The 18,345-nt window shown below is 43.1% G+C and overlaps 1 protein-coding gene across 3 annotated transcripts in view; it reads left to right on the forward strand.

The window, feature by feature from the left end:
• Window positions 1-18,345, forward strand: part of TRIT1 (tRNA isopentenyltransferase 1) — a 49,903-nt gene continuing 31,558 nt past the window's right edge. For all 3 annotated transcript variants that reach the window (XR_013403628.1, XR_001444205.3, XM_001113925.5), the window contains exon 1: window positions 1-189. Coding sequence is in view for 1 of the 3 variants with exons in the window: in XM_001113925.5 (XP_001113925.3) it covers window positions 16-189 (174 nt within the window). In the remaining 2 variants the exon portion in view is untranslated. The remainder of the gene's footprint in view (window positions 190-18,345) is intronic.

Below are 18,345 nucleotides of genomic sequence, written 5' to 3' on the forward strand. Positions count from 1 at the left end.
GCAGACTGCCACAAGATGTCGTCCGTGGCGGCTGCACGAGCAGTTCCTGTGGGCCGTGGGCTCCGGGGCCTGCAACGGACCCTACCTCTTGTAGTGATTCTCGGGGCTACAGGCACCGGCAAATCCACGCTGGCGTTGCAGCTAGGCCAACGGCTCGGCGGTGAGATCGTCAGCGCTGACTCCATGCAGGTATGGCAGTGCGGCTGGCCCGGGCGCCTGGGAACCCCGGAGGCCGCGTGGACACCCTGTGGCAAAGGTCTTAAAGGGTGAACCCCGAGGCTGTAGGGGCGGAGGGAGTAGATAAAGGGAGCCCATACTTACTAAGCGCCCGCCGCATGCCAGACACAGTGCCAGAGGTTTCCCTTATCATCGTCTCATTAACTGCTCACGACGTTACTGTTTGGTAGATACTGTGATCTCGTTTTATGGAGAAGGGAATAGGGGCTTAGGAAGGTGAAACGACTTTTTCCATGTCATATAGCGAGTAAGTAGAAGACATGGTATTTGAACCTACAAGGTCGACATATAGGTATCCAGTAAATATTTTTTGAATAAAAATTATTCCAGAGCTTTTGTTATAACTCTAACTCTAACCCTAACCCAGCGAGATCAGGATAAATTGGATACCACCTATAGTGTCTGCTGGGGGAGTGGAATAGGGTTGACAGTCAGGAGACCTGGATTCTAGTCCTGAATCTGCCATAGGCCATGTGACTTCGGATCAACAATGTCGTTTATATGGACGTTATTTTATGTAACTGTGAAGTGAGGAAAATGTCACCTACCGCACAAGGTTATAGTGCTTAATAAATGGGATCATGAGCGTTAGAACGAAGAACAGAGTCCCTGTCCGGAGTAAGGTCAGACTCGTGGTAAATGGGTTTTTAAGCGGAGGTTTTAAATCATGCTGGCTGATTTAAAGTTGAAGGGGCTTTGTCCTCTTTGAACTGGGAGGCCCAGAAGGGGTGTACATCACATCTGGGAGCATTTTGCTCCATTAAGAGTGGGTAGTGGGTGACATTTTGGGTAAATCTCTGATGGAGGAACTACAGCAGCTGTTTGTTGATGATAATTTACAGTTATGAGTCTTCACAGAGTAAACGAGATGTTGAGCATGAAATAACCTGGCACCGAACATAGCACCTGATGAGTACTCAGCAAAGAAGGGCAGTTCCTTTCCCCAATTCACCCAGAAGCCTACGGGCATAGTTTCTGCTTTCATTAGTTTATTTGGCATGACAAGACCATCAGCACACATGAAACGATTGGATAATTCAACAAATAATTTGTTTGCAGTCCACTTTGTGCCAGCTTCAGAAGACAATTTACCTCAAATCCCAGCTGTCTTTTCCAGGATATGCAACTATAGCCTAACCTCTTCATGCCTTTGTTTCTTCTTCTGTAAAGTAGGACTAATAATATCAATAACATAACATTATTGTGACGATTAAATGAGATAAAGTATGTGCAGTACTTAATACAATATATGGCACATAATAAGAGCTAAAAATACAGTAGTTGCTATTTTCTGCAAGGCCCTACTGAAGAGACAAAATCGTAATTTCTGCCCTTGAGTTTTAGTCCAGCTGAACATAAAACAAGGCAGAGCTAATAAATGTTTGGACAAATATTTTAATGGATTTGCAAGATGTTGGGAGGAGAGAGGCTACAAATGCTAGATTTTATGACAAGTATTATAGAATTACTGAGACAGGAGAAATCATTGAAGGCTGGCTTAGTACAGAAAGCTCTCTGAAAAAGGGCTTGAAAAATAGGTCAAGTTGCGATAGGTAAGAAAGAAGAAAAGACTTATTAAAGGAAAACATGAAGTTGGTCCAAAGGTATTGAGTTGTCTCAGTTGATTGTTCACAGTCAGTTACAGATGGAACTCCTTTTTCTACTCTTTGGCCCCTTCTCACTGCTGTACATGACTAGTCTTTTTTTTTTTTTTTTTGAGACAGAGTCTCGCTCTGTCGCCCAGGCTGGAGTGCGGTGGCCGGATCTCAGCTCGCTGCAACCTCCGCCTCCCGGGTTTATGCCATTTTCCTGCCTCAGCCTCCCGAGTAGCTGGGACTACAGGTGCCCGCCACCTCACCCGGCTAGTTTTTTGTATTTTTTAGTAGAGACGGGGTTTCACCGTGTTAGCCAGGATGGTCTCAATCTCCTGACCTCGTGATCCGCCCGTCTTGGCCTCCCAAAGTGCTGGGATTACAGGCTTGAGCCACCGCGCCCGGCCTTGACTAGTCTTAAAAAAAAAAAAAAAAAAAAAAAGGAACATGAATGAAGATGAAGATTTAGAAAGTGAAATGGCCATAGTGTGTAGGAAGGATAGTAAAAGGAGACTGTTCAATTGTAGATATGGAATGTGAGATGAGTAACATGATGAAGGTAATGTGTAAGGAACATTCATTTGTGAGCAGTATGTATGGTACTTGGATAAAAAATATCCAAGAATGGTATAATAATAGATCTTTGGTCTGATACTTCAGAGACTTAAGTAATAAGAGTTTCAGTAAGATGGAGTTACACTGATGACATCTAAGGTCCATGCCAATATTTATGTTCTATAATTTCTTTTTTTTTTTTCTGGAGACAGAGTTTCGCCTTGTCTCCCAGGCTGGAGTGCAGTGGCGTGATCTTGGCTCAATGCACACTCTGCCTCCTGGGTTCAAGGATTCTCCTGCCTCAGCCTCCCAAGTAGGGATTACAGGCACCTGTCCAACACCCAGCTAAGTTTTGTATTTTTAATTGTATTTTATTTTTATTTTTTATTTTGGGACAGTGTCTCGCTCTGTTGCCCAGGCTGGAGTGCAGTGGCGCCATCTCAGCTCACTGCAAGCTCCGCCTCCCAGGTTCACACCATTCTCCTGCTTCAGCCTCCCAAGTAGCTGGGACTACAGGTGTCCGCCGCCACGCCCAGCTAATTTTTTGTATTTTTTGTAGAGACGGGGTTTCACCATGTTAGCCAGGATGGTCTCGATCTCCTGACCTCGTGATCCACCTACCTTGGCCTCCCAAAGTGCTGGGATTACAGGTGTGAGCCACTGCGCCCAGCCAGTTTTGTATTTTTAGTAGGGACGGAGTTTTGCCATGTTGGCCAGACTGGTCTTGAACTCCTGATCTCAGGTGATCCATCCTCCCCACCCTCCCAAAGTGCTAGGATTACAGGCGTGAGGCACTGCACCTGGCCTTACATCTATTTTTAAGTAGGTTACTGGGTTCTGTCAGTGAGGGTTGGATATAGCTCTATAATAGCTATTATGTCTTGTTACTCATAGCTGTGTACCATAGAAATGTTTCTTTCTTTTTTCTTTTCTTTTTTTTTCGAGATGGAGTTTTGCTCTGTCGCCCAGGCTGGAGTGCAGTGGCATGATCTCTGCTCACTGCAACCTCCACCTCCCAGGTTCAAGCAATTCTCCTGCCTCAGCCCCCCAAGTAGCTGGGATTACAGATGTCCGCCACCACGCTCGGCTAATTTTTGTATTCTTAGTGGAGATGGGGTTCCACCATGTTACCCAGGCTGGTCTCAAACTCTTGACCTCGTGATCCGCCTGCCTTGGCCTCCCAAAGTGCTGGGATTACAGGTGTGAGCCACCGCACACGGCCCAATTTGTGTTTTTAACCAGTGAGAGGAGATGCTGCTTTTCAGTGACTTTAGGTTGACTCAAAAGTATTTGGTAAACATGTAAACAAAATGATATTGTAGATGTTGAATCACCAGCTACTTGAAATAACATTTTCAATTTCAAGTAACTCCACAGGCCAAGCAATAATAAATATCAGCAACTCAAATTTGCATAGCACTGTTTACCAAATGTTTAGTTTCTTCTTTTTCTTCTTCCTTTTTCTTGTTGATTTGAGGTCTTGCTCTATTGCCCTGGCTGGAATGCAGTGGTGCATACATAGCTCACTGCTCTAACTTTGTTTTTGTTGTGTGTTTTGTTTTTTTTTTGAGATGGAGTATTGCTCTGTCACCAGGCTGGAGTACAGTGGCACTATCTCAGCTCACTGCAACCTCCACCTCCTGGATTCCAGTGATTCTCCTGCCTCAGCCTCCCGAGTAGCTGGGAGTACAGGCACATGCCACCAGGCCCAGCTAATTTTTATATTTTTAGTAGAGACGGGGTTTCACCATGTTGGCCACGATGGTCTCGATTTCTTGACCTAGTGATCTGCCTCCCAAAGTGCTGGGATTACAGGCGTGAGCCACCACGCCCAGACTTTTTTTTTGTTTTTCAGATGGAGTTTCGCTATTGTGGCCCAGGCTGGAGTGCAATGGCACCATCTTGGCTCACTGCAACCTCCGCTTCCCAGGTTAAGCGATTCTCCTGCCTCAGCCTCTCTAGTAGCTGGGACTACAGGCATGTACCACTGTGCCTGGCTAATTTTGTATTTTAGTAGAAATGGGGTTTCACTGTATTGGCCAGGCTGGTCTGGAACTCCTGACCTCAGGTGATCCGCTTGCCTTGGCATTCCAAAGTGCTGGGATTACAGGTGTGAGACACCGCGCCTGGCACTGCTATAACTTTGAACTCCTGAGTTCAAGCAGTCCTCCTGTCTCAAGTAGCTGGGACTATAGGCATGGAACACTGTGATGGTGAGAGAGAGAGAGAGAGAGAGAGAATTTTTAAAAAATCCTCACAATAGCCTCATAAAATGGATATTATCACTTCACAGTTAAGAAAATAGGCCTAAGGTCTTAGAATAAGTAGCAGACCTGGAGTCTGAACATAGGTTTCTGCTTTCCTTGTCCAGAGGCATATCTACTACACAAAGCCATTTCCTTTAAGATGAGCAGGAGCTGTGGGGTTCAATCAGTAGGGAGTTTTTTGTTTGTTTGTTTGTTTGTTTGTTTGTTTGTTTTGAGATGGAGTCTCACTCTGTCACCTAGGCTCACGATCTTGGCTCACTACAACCTCTGCCTCCCTTTGGCTCACTACAACCTCTGCCTTCTGTATTCAAGCAATTCTCCTGCCTCAGCCTCCCGAGTAGCTGGGACTGACTATAAGCACGTGCTACCACGCCTGGCTAATTTTTTGTATTTTTAGTAGAGACGGGGTTTCACTGTATTAGCCAGGATGGTTTTGATCTCTTGACCTTATGATCCGCCAGCCTCAGCCTCCCACAGTGCTGGGATTACAGGCATGAGCCACTGCGCCAGGCCAGGAGTTTTTAACTTGTATGCCATTCATCCTTCATAGGAGTGTGCAACATTTTGATCAGGATATAAGATGTATTTTAGGATTCATATTGTAAATCACAGTGTTAATTCATAGTGGTATCTGTCAAGTGGAGTGTTGAGCTGACTGGAAGCCACCTGATGTACTTTGGGGATAAAATTCGCTGCAGCTAAGAGATATTAATAGAATCTAATGTCAAGTTCGTATCAAAGACAGATAGTGTTTATTGGAACAAAGGGTAAACTTGGACTTGTGGAGAGCCTAGACAGAACAGTAAACTTCTTTGTTGTAACACACCAAAGGGTGACCAAATAGAAGGTGTGATCACTAGAAAGTTTTTTCAAGTTTCCAAATTGGGTTTTTTAAAACCAATATTTGCATTTTAATAATTCCTTTTGGTGTGCTGCTGAAAATTTTCTATTCAGAAGTGTACCAGTAACTCAAAAACTATTGTACAACACTATCTTAAATGTTAAATTGTCTCGTACCTTATACTGCTTTTGTCACCCCTTTGTCCTGCTTTAAACTGTAGGGTCATCCCAGGCAACACCTACCCAAGGTCAACCCTACAGCACCTACAGGGCAGTTCCTATCCAGAGAAAGTATTTGTTTTTGTAAACATTGAATAAGTGCTTTAAGCTTTGAGGTAAAACTACAACGGGGTTGTTAAAGGTATTGTGTCTATAGTGATAATTTCTTCATGTAGCCTGATATGCAGTAACTTGCTTCTGTAGCCATCTAGCAGCTGAAGGTCCTGCCTGTCCTCTTGCATCCCAGTGTTCTTTTTTTCTTTTTATTTGTTTCCTATGACACAGCCCCAGGAGGTCCTGAAAACACATGCCCTTCCATGATTCTTATGCAAGATAGTTGTGGATTGGGAAGTCAGAATTACTTTCTGAGAGGATTACCTTCTTTGGGATTTCTCTTGGGTTTTGCTGAGGATTTCTACATGGCAATTCTGACAGAAGTGAGAAACAACATTTGTGCTTTATTTTCTGAGTCTTCTGAATGCTGGTTGTTTCACAAATTATAGAAATAAAAATATTCTCTTTCAGTAGTAAGAGTCTGAATTCAAGGAGGGACAGGTAATACAATCCCTGTTTTCCAGGATGGAAAAACGGGAGGTACAGAAAGATTAAAGAGCTGTCTAGAGATCACAGTGCAAGACATGGGGAATTGGATCTGGGTCTTGTAACTCATTTGTAGAGTCTGATATATTTCAGGAAGATGATACCGAAGGTCTTCTTTTCAGTCTGAGTCTTTTTCTTGGCTTGTAAATTCAAGGTACAATGCCGGGCCTTCAGTGACTGGATGAAACATTGTACTGAGAAAATTGAAGGCCCTTGCCAAATATGTACAATGATGGCCTGGAAATACGAACTACCAACTATATGCTAAGAGAAAAGAAACAAAGTGTTCTGTTTGGGTTTATAGAGAGGAAATGTCTCTAATGCCTCAGTTTTTCAAGTCCTGTGGAGAAGCAGTAGCCATACATAGGAGCATAGTTCCTTTTGTGTTTGTTTAAATCTACAAGAGGAGAAGCAAATGATTTTTGGCAGTCTGACTAGTAAGCAAGCAGAATATGTGTCATCTTGTCATCTAATAGATGTGGAGCTCTTTGTTCTTTTTTAAAAAAAAAAAAAAATAGGCCGGGCGCGGTGGCTCAAGCCTGTAATCCCAGCACTTTGGGAGGCCGAGGCGGGTGGATCACGAGGTCAGGAGATCGAGACTATCCTGGCTAACATGGTGAAACCCCGTCTCTACTAAAAATACAAAAAACTAGCCGGGCGTGGTGGCGGGCGCCTGTAGTCTCAGCTACTTGGGAGGCTGAGGCGGGAGAATGGCGTGAACCCGGGAGGCGGAGCTTGCAGTGAGCCGAGATCACGCCACTGCACTCCAGCCTGGGAGACACAGCGAGACTCCGTCTCAAAAAAAAAAAAAAAAAAAAATAGAAACAAGGTCTCGCTATGTTGCCCAGGCTGGTCTTGAACTCTTGGCCCCAAGTGATCCTCCTGCATTGGCCTCCCAAAGTGCTAGGATTACAGGCATGAGCTACCCCACCTGGCCTCTGTATTCTTTTTGTCTGCTTTGAGACATACTCTAGGAGCCGTGTTTGTACCAAAAGACAGTCTGATCAAGGGATATGGGATGCTTCGGGGAGGGATATGAAAGGAGAGATGGGATGGTGGATCACAGTGGCTTAATAAAATGTGAAATAAAAGGCTTGAAGACCTGTGGTTTTGTTTGTTTTTGTTTTGTTTTTGTTTTTGTTTTTTTTCTTAAGACCTGTTAACCAGGAGAAATGGGGTCTATCTGGAAGCTATTTGACACAACCGACAAAGGCAGTCTTTTTTTTTGAAATGGAGTCTTGCTCTGTCACCCAGGCTGGAGTGCAGTGGCGTGATCTCGGCTCACTGCAAGCTAAGCCTCCCAAGTTCTAGCGATTCTTCTGCCTCAGCCTCCTGAGTAGCTGGGACTACAGGCGCGTGCCACCACACCTGCTAATTTTTTGTATTTTTAGTAGAGATGGGGTTCCACCATGTTAGCCATGATGGTCTCGATCTCCTGACCGCAGGTGATCTGCCATCCTCAGCCTCCCGAAGTGTTGAGATTACAGGCATAAGCCACCGCACCCAGCCAAAGGCAGTCTTTTAGAAGGACTGAGACTTACAAGAGGCTAAAAAGGAAATCTCAAAATTTTCAACTTATCATTCATATATATATACACACACACACATATAAATAATGAGTTTCTAGGTCCCTTGGTTCACTTCCATTGTAAATGAATTTAGTTTTCCTTTGGCTACAGTATTAAGCTGTGTATTTTGTACATATGTGGTCATGTTTTTGCACCTACAGGGAGAACTTTGGAGTCAAATCTGTGTTATATAAGGAAGGAGAAGTGACTACTGGCCAAATAGGAAACCACAGGAGAGAACAAATGAGGCTTGCAGATTCAGATTCATGAGGATGAGTGCTACCCTGATGTTTCAGTGCCTGGGGCAGGGTGTTGAAGCAGCTCCACTTCAAAAATAAATACATATTTGAGGAGTAAAAGTTACTTAGGGCATAAAGGAATTCACATATGTGCTCCAGTGTGGTTTAATGGAATTGGTTTTGTTTTTTTGTGTAGTTTTGGATTCCTTGGAAACTTGAATCAGACCAGGACCCTGCTTGCCTCTTGATTCCTTTGGGGCTCTGCTTGTGAGTAGCAGCCTCCCTGTACCTCCCTCATTGTGGCAGTCAGAGTTCAAGCCCTCACTACAGGAATGATCATAATAATTATACTACTGAAGATAATAGCAAGAATAATATATGTCAGGCACTGTTCTAAAAGTTTGACAAATATTATCTAATATCCTCACCATAACCTTTTGACGTGGGTACTGTTATTGTCTCATCCCTACTAAAAATTACTTTCTTAAATCCTCATCTCCATGCTGTTTTATACTTTTCCCTCTAACTCTTATTTATTTATTCATTCATCCTCCATCCCATTCTTTTCCTCTGTACCACTGTGTACATTTTATTAAGCAGAGAAGTGGAAGGAATAATATTACTGACAAAAGAACAGTATGGGCAAAGTTAAGAAAATGCATAGTATGTTTTCAAGGAATGACCAGCAACTATCTGGCATAGAAGGTACTTGAGGGACAGTGGTAGGAGGTAAAACTAAAAATATAGACCCTGGGAACAAATTTTTGAGGCCCTCAAAAGTCATGCCATGAGGTTTGAGGTTTTAAAGAGGGAAGTGATAGTAAATCTATTTTTTTTTTTTTTTTTAAGACGGAGTCTCGCTCTGTCGCCCAGGCTGGAGTGCAGTGGCCGGATCTCAGCTCACTGCAAGCTCCGCCTCCCGGGTTCACGCCATTCTCCGGCCTCAGCCTCCCGAGTAGCTGGGACTACAGGCGCCCGACACCTCGCCCAGCTAGTTTTTTGTATTTCTTAGTAGAGACGGGGTTTCACCGTGTTAGCCAGGATGGTCTCAATCTCCTGACCTCGTGATCCACCCGTCTCGGCCTCCCAAAGTGCTGGGATTACAGGCTTGAGCCACCGCGCCTGGCCTTTTTTTTTTTTTTTTTTTTTTTTTTTTTTTGAGACAGAGCCTCGCTCTTTCGCCCAGGCTGGAGTGCAGTGGCGCAATCTTGGCTCACTGCAACCTCCACCTCCCGGGTTTAAGCCAGTCTCCTACCTTAGCCTCCTGAGTAGCTGGGATTACAGATGCATGCCACCATGCCCGGCTAATTTTTGTATTTTTAGTAGAGACGAGGTTTCACCGTGTTGATCAGGCTGGTCTCGAACTCCTGACCTTGTGATCTGCCTGCCTCGGGCTCCCAAAGGGCTGGAATTATAGGCGTGACCCACTGCACCTGGCCTGTAAATCTATTTTACGAAGTAACTGGATGGAGAATGGGTTAGAGAAGGAAAAATAGTTTAGGATTCTGTTACATTAACCTGGGTGAGAGAGGCTGGAGTTGGGCTTTGGCTGGAGAGAATAGGTAACCATTTTGATATTTTGGAAACAGAACCAGTAGGATTTTGGTTATTGAATTGGAAGGACTATGAAAAAAATGAGAACAAAGCATTTTTACTGACAAATTTTACTCAGAAAAATGAGACATGCGGGGGCTGGGCACAGTGGCTCACACCTGTAATTCCAGAACTTTGGGAGGCTGAGGTGGGCAGATCACCTGAGGTCAGAAGCTCGAGAGACCAGCCAGACCAACATGGAGAAACCCCATCTCCACTAAAAATACAAAAAAATTAGCCAAGCGTGGTGGTGCATGCCTGTAATCCCAGCTACTCAGGAGACTGAAGCAGGAGAATCACTTAAACCCGGGAGGCAGGGTTGCAGTGAGCTGAGATCACGCCACTGCACTCCAGCCTGGGCAACAAGAGCGAAACTCCGTCTCAAAAAAAAAAAAAAGAAAAGAAAAATGAGACATGCTTATTTAAAAAATCCAGTAACACTGAAAAGTACAAAGACAATATAACCATAGTCTTAGCATCCTGGAGTAACCATTTTGGTTTACATCCTTCCAGACATTTGTATATATATTTAAGCACATGTGTCATGTGTATATATGTTATTACATAAATTGACTCAGAGGTTAGATGCTATTCTATTTTCTTTTAACAGTATGTATATAGCTATATCAGTAGTCTCAACTTGGGGTGATTTGGCCTCCTAGGGGACATTTGGCAATCCCTGGAGACATTTTTGGTTCTTTTTTTTTTTTTTTTTCACCCAGGTTGGAGTGCAGTGGCGCAATCTCGGCTCACTGCAAGCTCCGCCTCCTGGGTTCACGCCATTCTCCTGCCTCAGCCTCCTGAATAGCTGGGACTACAGGCGCCCGCCACTGCGCCCGGCTAATTTTTTGTATTTTTAGTAGAGACGGGGTTTCACTGTGGTCTCGATCTCCTGACCTTGTGATCCGCCCGCCTCGGCCTCCCAAAGTGCTGGGATTACAGGTGTGAGCCACCGCGCCCGGCCTGACATTTTTGGTTCTAATAACTGGGGAGGTGCGTTCCTGGCATCTAATGGGTAGAAGCCAGAGACATTGCTAACATTCTAGTGGGCACAGGACAACTTCCCATAACAGAATTATTTGGCCCCAAATATTAATTGTACTGAGGTTAAGAAACTGTCCTATATTATTGTTTTTATAATTTTTTATTTATTGATTGATTGAGACAGGGTCTCAGTATGTTACCCAGGCTGGTTTCAAACTCCTGGGCTCAAGCAGTCCTCCCACCTCACCTCCCAAGTAGCTGAGATTACAGGTGTAATTTTGATTTTGAAATAGTTGTAGATTTTTATTTTTATTTTTATTTTTTTGAGACAGTTTCCCTCTGGTTGCCCATGCTGGAGTGCGATGGTATGATCTCGACTCACTGCAACCGCCACCTCCAGAGTTCAAGTGATTCTCTGCCTCAGCCTCCCGAGTAGCTGGGACTACAGGCATACGCCATCACGCCCAGCTAATTTTGTATTTTTAGTAGAGATGGGATTTCTCCATGTAGGTCAGGCTGGTCTCAAACTCCTGACCTCAGGTGATCCATCCGCCTCAGCCTCCCAAAGTGCTGGGATTACAGGCGTGAGCCACTGCACCTGGCCCGAAATAATTGTAGATTTACACAAGAGTTTCAAAGATAGTACCAAGAGTTCCTGTATACCCTTCATCTACTTTGTCCTAATGTTAATATCTTACATCATCATGGTACATTTATTAAAACTAAGAAATTGATATAGGTACAATACTATTAACCAAACTGTAGTCTTAGATTTCACTAGTTTTTTCACTCATGTTCCTTTTCCATTTCAGGATTCAGTTTAGGATACCATACTGTAGTTAGTCATCAACATAAGGTGTAAGGAGTCACCTTAGTCTCCTCTAATCTTTGACAGTTTTCAGTCTTTCCTTGTCTTTTATGACCTTGATACTTTTGAAGGGTACTGGTCAGCTCTTTTGTAGATGTCTCTCCATTTGGGTTTTGGTTTCTCATGATTAGACTTGGCATTATGGATTTTGGGAAAGTATACCACAGAAGTGAAGTACCCTTCTCACTGGATCACATCAAAGTATGATATCAACATAGTATTAGCATGGCTTATTACTGGTGATGGTAACTTTTGATCATTTGGTTGAGATTGTGTACACGTTTCTTCACTGAAAAAGTCACGATTTTTCCCTTTTCGTGTTATTTTTCTTTTCCATTTCCATAAAATGACAGTACCTAGTCATATTTGTTGGAAATCAGTTGCCAAGTCTGGCCCACTCTGAATAGAAGAAGAATTAAGCTTCACTTCCAGGAGGAAAGCATATCAAAGAATTTGCGGACATATGTTAAAAGCACCACAGTAATTAATAAATATTTTAGGGGAGATACTCTCAGGCTATGCAGATGTCCTATTTCTCCTTAAAGTTTCACCCTCTGATTTTAGCATTCATCGGTCTTTCCTGTCTTTGTTTTCTTCCTTTCTTCCTTTTCCTTCCTTTCCTTCCTTCCTTGCTTCCTTCCTTCCTTCCTTCCTTCCTTCCTTCCTTCCTTCCTTCCTTTCCTTCCTTTCCTTCCTTTCCTTCCTTTCCTTCCTTTCTCTCTCTCTCTCTCTCTCTCTCTCTCTGTGTTTGTGTGTGTGTGTGTTTAGTACTTCCTGTCTGGTACTACAAGATGCTTCTAGTCCCTTTCAGTGGAAAGAGCTAGGAAATGTATGTATATATATTAATCTATTTATACACACATCTATATTTATTTCTCTATCTGTATGTATATTAAAATAAGCATGGGATTATACTGGTATCTCTGACTCTAATCCAGCACCACAAGATTCATTCTCGTCTTCCCCCTTGCTTATTTGTGACTTCTTTGTAAGAAATTTAGCTCTCTCCGGGCGCGGTGGATCAAGCCTGTAATCCCAGCACTTTGGGAGGCCGAGACGGGTGGATCACGAGGTCAGGGGATCGAGACCATCCTGGCTAACACGGTGAAACCCCGTCTCTACTAAAAAATACAAAAAACTAGCCGGACGAGGTGGCAGGCGCCTGTAGTCCCAGCTACTCGGGAGGCTGAGGCCGGAGAATGGCGCGAACCTGGGAGGCGGAGCTTGCAGTGAGCTGAGATCCGGCCACTGCACTCCAGCCTGGGCGACAGAGCGAGACTCCGTCTCAAAAAAAAAAAAAAGAAATTTAGCTCTCATTCTCTACAGTGTATTTACTTATTTGTGTAACCTGTAGTTTCAGTGATTACTCCTGTGAGAAACAGATTTACCAACTAGAGTACAATGTTTGCCTACAGTTTGTTTGTTTTTATCCTTACAGTATCCAGTAGTAACATTGTTTTATGAAGCTACTTAGATCAGCTCCTTTTGTTTTCCTCCCTGAGGTTATATCAGACGTTTGTTACGCAGTTAGATTTCGTTTGTTATAGTCTGCAGTCTATCCTGGGTTCCCAGATATTCTGGTTATTTTTAAAAATTTGCATACAGTGGGCAGCTACAGTGGTTCATACCTCTAATCCCAGCACTTTGGGATGCCAAGGAGGACGATTGCTTGGGCCTAGAAGTTTGAGATCAGCTTGGGTAACACAGTGAGAGCCCATCTCTACAAAAAAAAAAATTAGCCAGGCATGGTGGCACATACCTGTAGTCCCAACAGGAGGATTGCTTGAGCCAGGGAGGTCAAGGCTGCAGTGAGTCATGATGGGGCCACTGCACTCTAGCCTGGAAAACAAAGTGAGACTCTGTCTCAAAAAAAAACATTTTCTAAATTTTTTGCATACATACAGTAAAGTGTACTTTTTAGGATGTTTAGTTGTATGGATTTTGACAGATGCATAGAGTCAGATATATACCCCACAGTACCATACTGAACAGTTCTATCACCCTAAAAAATCCCTTATAATGGCCCCTTTGTAGTCAACCCCTCTATCTCCCCCAATCTCTGGCAATGACTTACATGTTTTCCATCACTATCGTTTTGCCTTTTCCAGAATGTCTTAAAATGAAATCATGCAATATGCAACCTTTGAGGTTTGGCTTTTTTCACTTAGCAAAATACATTTTTTTTTTAAAGATAGATAGATAGATTGATTGATTGATTGATTTGAGACAGGGTCTCACTCTGTTGCCCAGGGTGGGGTGCAGTGGCACCATCTCAGCTCACTGCAGTGTCAACTTCCTGGGCTCTAGCAATCCTCCCACCTCAGCCCCCCAGGTAGCTGGGACTATAGGCGTGTGCCACACCACACCTGGCTAATTTTTGTATTTTTTGTAGAGACAGGGTTTCACCATGTTGCCCAGGCCGGTCTGGAACTCCTGAGTTCAAGCAATCCACCTGCCTTGGGCTAGGATTATAGGCATGAGCCACTGCGCCTGGCCAGCAAAATATGTTTAAAATTCTTCCATGTTGTTGCATGCGTCCAGTGCTCTTTATTGCTGAGTAGTATTTCATTGTTTGCATGTACCATAGTTTGTCTATTCACCTTTTTTTTTTATTCAAGACAGAGTTTCGCCCTTGTTGCCCAGGCTGGAGTGCAGTGGTGCGATCTCGGCTCACTGCAACCTCCGCCTCCTGGGTTCAAGGGATTCTCCTGCCTCAGCCTCCTGACTAGTTGGGATTACACGTGCCTGCCACCGCACCCAGCTAATTTTTATATTTTTAGTAGAGATTGGGTTTTGCCATGTTGTCCAGGATGGTCTGGAACTCCTGACCTCAGGTGATCCTCCCACCTTGGCCTCCTAAAGTGCTGGGATTACAGGCGTGAGCCACCATGCCCAGCCAATGTTGAGCTTCTTTTCATATCCTTATTTGCCATCTGTCTATCCTTGGTGAAGTGTCTGTCAGATCTTCCGCCCACAGGAGTGGGGTTGTTTTCTTATTGTTGAATTTTAAGAGTTTTTTTTTTTTTGAGAGGAAGTTTTGCTCTTGTCGCCCAGGCTGGAGTGCAATGGCATGATCTCGGCTTACTGCAACCTTCACCTCCCGGGTTCAAGCAATTCTCCTGCCTCAGCCTCCTGAGTAGCTGGGATTATAGGTGCCTGCTACCACACCCGGCTAATTTTTTGTATTTTTAGTAGAGACGGGGTTTCACCATGTTGGGCAGGCTAGTCTCGAACTCCTGACCTTAGGTGATCCACCTAACTTGGCCTCCCAAAGTGCAGGGATTACAGGCATGAGCCACCGTGCCCGGCCAAGAGTTCTTTATGTATATCCTGGGTACAAATCCTTTATCAGTATGTTATTCACAAATATTTTCTCCCAATCTGTGGCTTATTTTTTCATTCTCTTCACACTATCTTTCACAGAGCAAAAGTTCTACATTTTTATAATGCCCTATTTAATTTATCTTTTTTTCTTTTATGAATTGTATCTTTGAAGTCATTTTAAAAACTCATTGTCAAGCCCAGGATCATGCAAGTTTTCTGTTCTTTTCTTTTCTTTCTTTTTTTTTTTTTTTTTTGAGTCGGAGTCTCGCACTGTCGCATGGGCTGAAGTGCAATGGCATGATCTCAGCTCACCGCAACCTCTGCCTCCTGGGTTCAAGAGATTCTCCTGCCTCAGCCTCCCAAGTAGCTGGGATTACAGGCGCCCATCACCATGCCCGGCTATTTTTTTTTTGTATTTTTAGTAGAGGCCGGGGTTTCACTATGTTGGCAGGCTGGTCTTGAACTCCTGACCTTGGGATCCACCTGCCTCGACCTCTCAAAATGCTGGGATTACAGGCCTGAGCCACTGCACCTGGCAAAATTTTCTTTTTTTAAAAAAAGAAGTTTTATAATTTTTATAAGTTTTATAACTTTATAAGTTTTTATAAGTTTTATAATTTTGCATTGTACATTTAGGTCTGTGATCAACTTTCAATTAACTTTTGTATAATGTGGTATATCAGATACATATGGATATTCATTTGTAACACCTTTTTTGAAATACTATCTTTTCTCCATTGAATTGCCTTTGTACCTTTGTCAAAAATCAGTTGATTATATTTGTGAGTCTGTTTCTGGTATCTCTGTTGTGTTCCATTGATCTGTGTGTCTGCTCTTTCACAAATACCACATTGTCTTGATTGTTGTAGCTTTATTTATTTATTTATTTATTTATTTATTTTTTTTTTGAGACGGAGTCTCGCTCTGTCGCCCAGGCTGGAGTGCAGTGGCGCGATCTCGGCTCACTGCAAGCTCCGCCTCCCGGGTTCACGCCATTCTCCTGCCTCAGCCTCCCGAGTAGCTGGGACTACAGGCGCCCACAACCGCGCCCGGCTAATTTTTTGTATTTTTAGTAGAGACGGGGTTTCACCGTGGTCTCGATCTCCTGACCTTGTGATCCGCCCGCCTCGGCCTCCCAAAGTGCTGGGATTACAGGCGTGAGCCACCGCGCCCGGCCTTGTTGTAGCTTTATAATAAATCTTGAAATTGAATAGTGTTAGCTCTCCAGCTTATCTACATTATTGTTTTAATCCCTGTTATAGATGCATCATGATTTACTTAACCAGTTTTCCACTGAAGGACGTTTGAAGTGTTCAGTTTCTTGCTGTTATAAATGATGCAGAGATGAACATCTCTGCACTTACGTATTTTTGCCCTTATATGATTCTCTCCTCAGGGTAAATTTCTAGAATGATATTATTGGTTGAGAGGCTACACACATGAGTTTTTTTTCCCATCTTCTTCCACTTCAACAGCTTTAGTAGAGGGTATATTTTGTATTATTGTTCTTATTGAGGTTAAAATCACCTAACATTAACCATTTAAAAATGAACAATTCAGTGACATAGTACAATCACAAGGTACTACAACCACCACATCTATTTAGTTGCAAAATAGTTAATCACCCCAAAAAGAAAATCGCATACTCATTAAGCAGTTACTCCCCATTTCTCCTTCCATGCAGCCTCTGGAAACCTCCAGTCTGCTTTCTCTCTCTATCGATTTACCTATTCTGGGTTATTCTTTTTTTTTTTTTTTTTTTTTTTGAGATGGAGTCTCACTCTGTCGCCCAGACTGGAGTGCAGTGGTGCGATTTCAGCTCACTGCAAGCTCCGCGTACCAGGTTCACACCATTCTCCTGCCTCAGCCTCCCAAGTAGCTGGGACTGCAGGTGTCTGCCACCACGCCCAGCGAATTTTTTTTATATTTTTAGTAGAGACAGGGTTTCACAGTGTTAGCCAGGCTGGTCTCGATCTCCTGACCTGGTGATCTGCCCACCTCAGCCTCCTAAAAGTGCTGGGATTACAGGTGTGAGCCACTGCACCCGGCCTATTCTGGGTTATTTCATATAAATGGGATCAGGGATCAGACAACGTGTGATCTTTTGTGTCTGGCTGTTGCTGCTGCCTTTTTTTTTTTTTTTTTTTTTTTTTTTTTTTAAATATAGAGGTGGAGTCTTGCTATGTGGCCAAGGCTGGTTCCAAACTCCTGGGCTCAAGCGATCATCCGACCTCTGCCTCCCAAAGTGCTGGGATTACAGGCGTTAGCCACCACTGTGTCTGACTTCTTTCACTTACATTAGCTGTAGCATGTATTGGTACTTTATTCCTTTTAATAGTTGAATAATTTTCCATTGTATATATATATACTATAGTTAGTTAATCTGTGGATAGACATTAGCACCTTTAGGCTATTGTAAATAACACTACTGTGAACTATGTTATTACAATACTATGTTATTGTAAATAACACTACTATGAACATGAGTGTACATGTTTGTTTTAGTACGTGTTTTGAATTATTTGGGGTATATACTAGGGAGTGGAATTGCTACATCATATGGTAATTCTGTATTTAACTTTTTAAGGAACTGCCATATTGTTTTTCACAGTAGCTATACCATTTTACATTTCCACCAGCAAAGTACAAGGGTACCAAATTTCTCCCTATCTACTCTAACACTTACTATTTTCCTTTTTAAAAAATTGTAACCATCTTAGTGGGTATGAAAGTGGTATCTTATTGTGGTTTTGATTTATATTTCCGTAATGACTAACGATTTTGAACATTTTCTGGTGTGTTTGTTGACCATTTGTATCTTCTTTGGAAAAATATCTATTCAAAGTCCTTTGCTCATTTTACACGTGAGTTGTTTTTTTGTTGTTGAGTTGTACACATTATATTTTGAAAGATATTGCCGTACTACTTTGGAGACCATGAAACAGACATACCAGTAGGATGTCTGTTTTACCTCACACGTGCAGTTCTGTGTATTCCCTGTCTTTTTCATCTTTGTCAATCTGGTAAATAAGAAATGGATTTCTTTTTTAATTTCATTTCCCAGGGAGGTTAATTATCTTTTCAAGGATATATTGGCTATTTGTGTTTCTCCTTAATTTTATTTTTGTAGAGATGTTGTCCCTTTGTTACCAGGGGTGGTCTTGAACTCCTGGCCTCAATCAATCCTCACACCTTGGCGTTACAAAGCACTGGGATTACAGATGTGAGCCACTTTACCTAGCTTGGCCATTTGTGTTTTTCTTTTTTGTGTTTTCTGTTTGCTCTGCCTTTTATTTATTTATTTCTTTGAGACAGGGTCTTATTCTGTTTCCCAGGCTGGAGTGCTGTGGTGTGATCTCTGCTCACTGCAGCCTCCACCTCCTGGGCTCAAGCGGTCCTTCCACCTCAGCCTACCGAGTAGCTGGGATTACAGTTGTATACCACCACACCTAATTTTTT

Source organism: Macaca mulatta, chromosome 1, assembly GCF_049350105.2.
Source record: "Macaca mulatta isolate MMU2019108-1 chromosome 1, T2T-MMU8v2.0, whole genome shotgun sequence".
NCBI lineage: Eukaryota > Metazoa > Chordata > Mammalia > Primates > Cercopithecidae > Macaca > Macaca mulatta.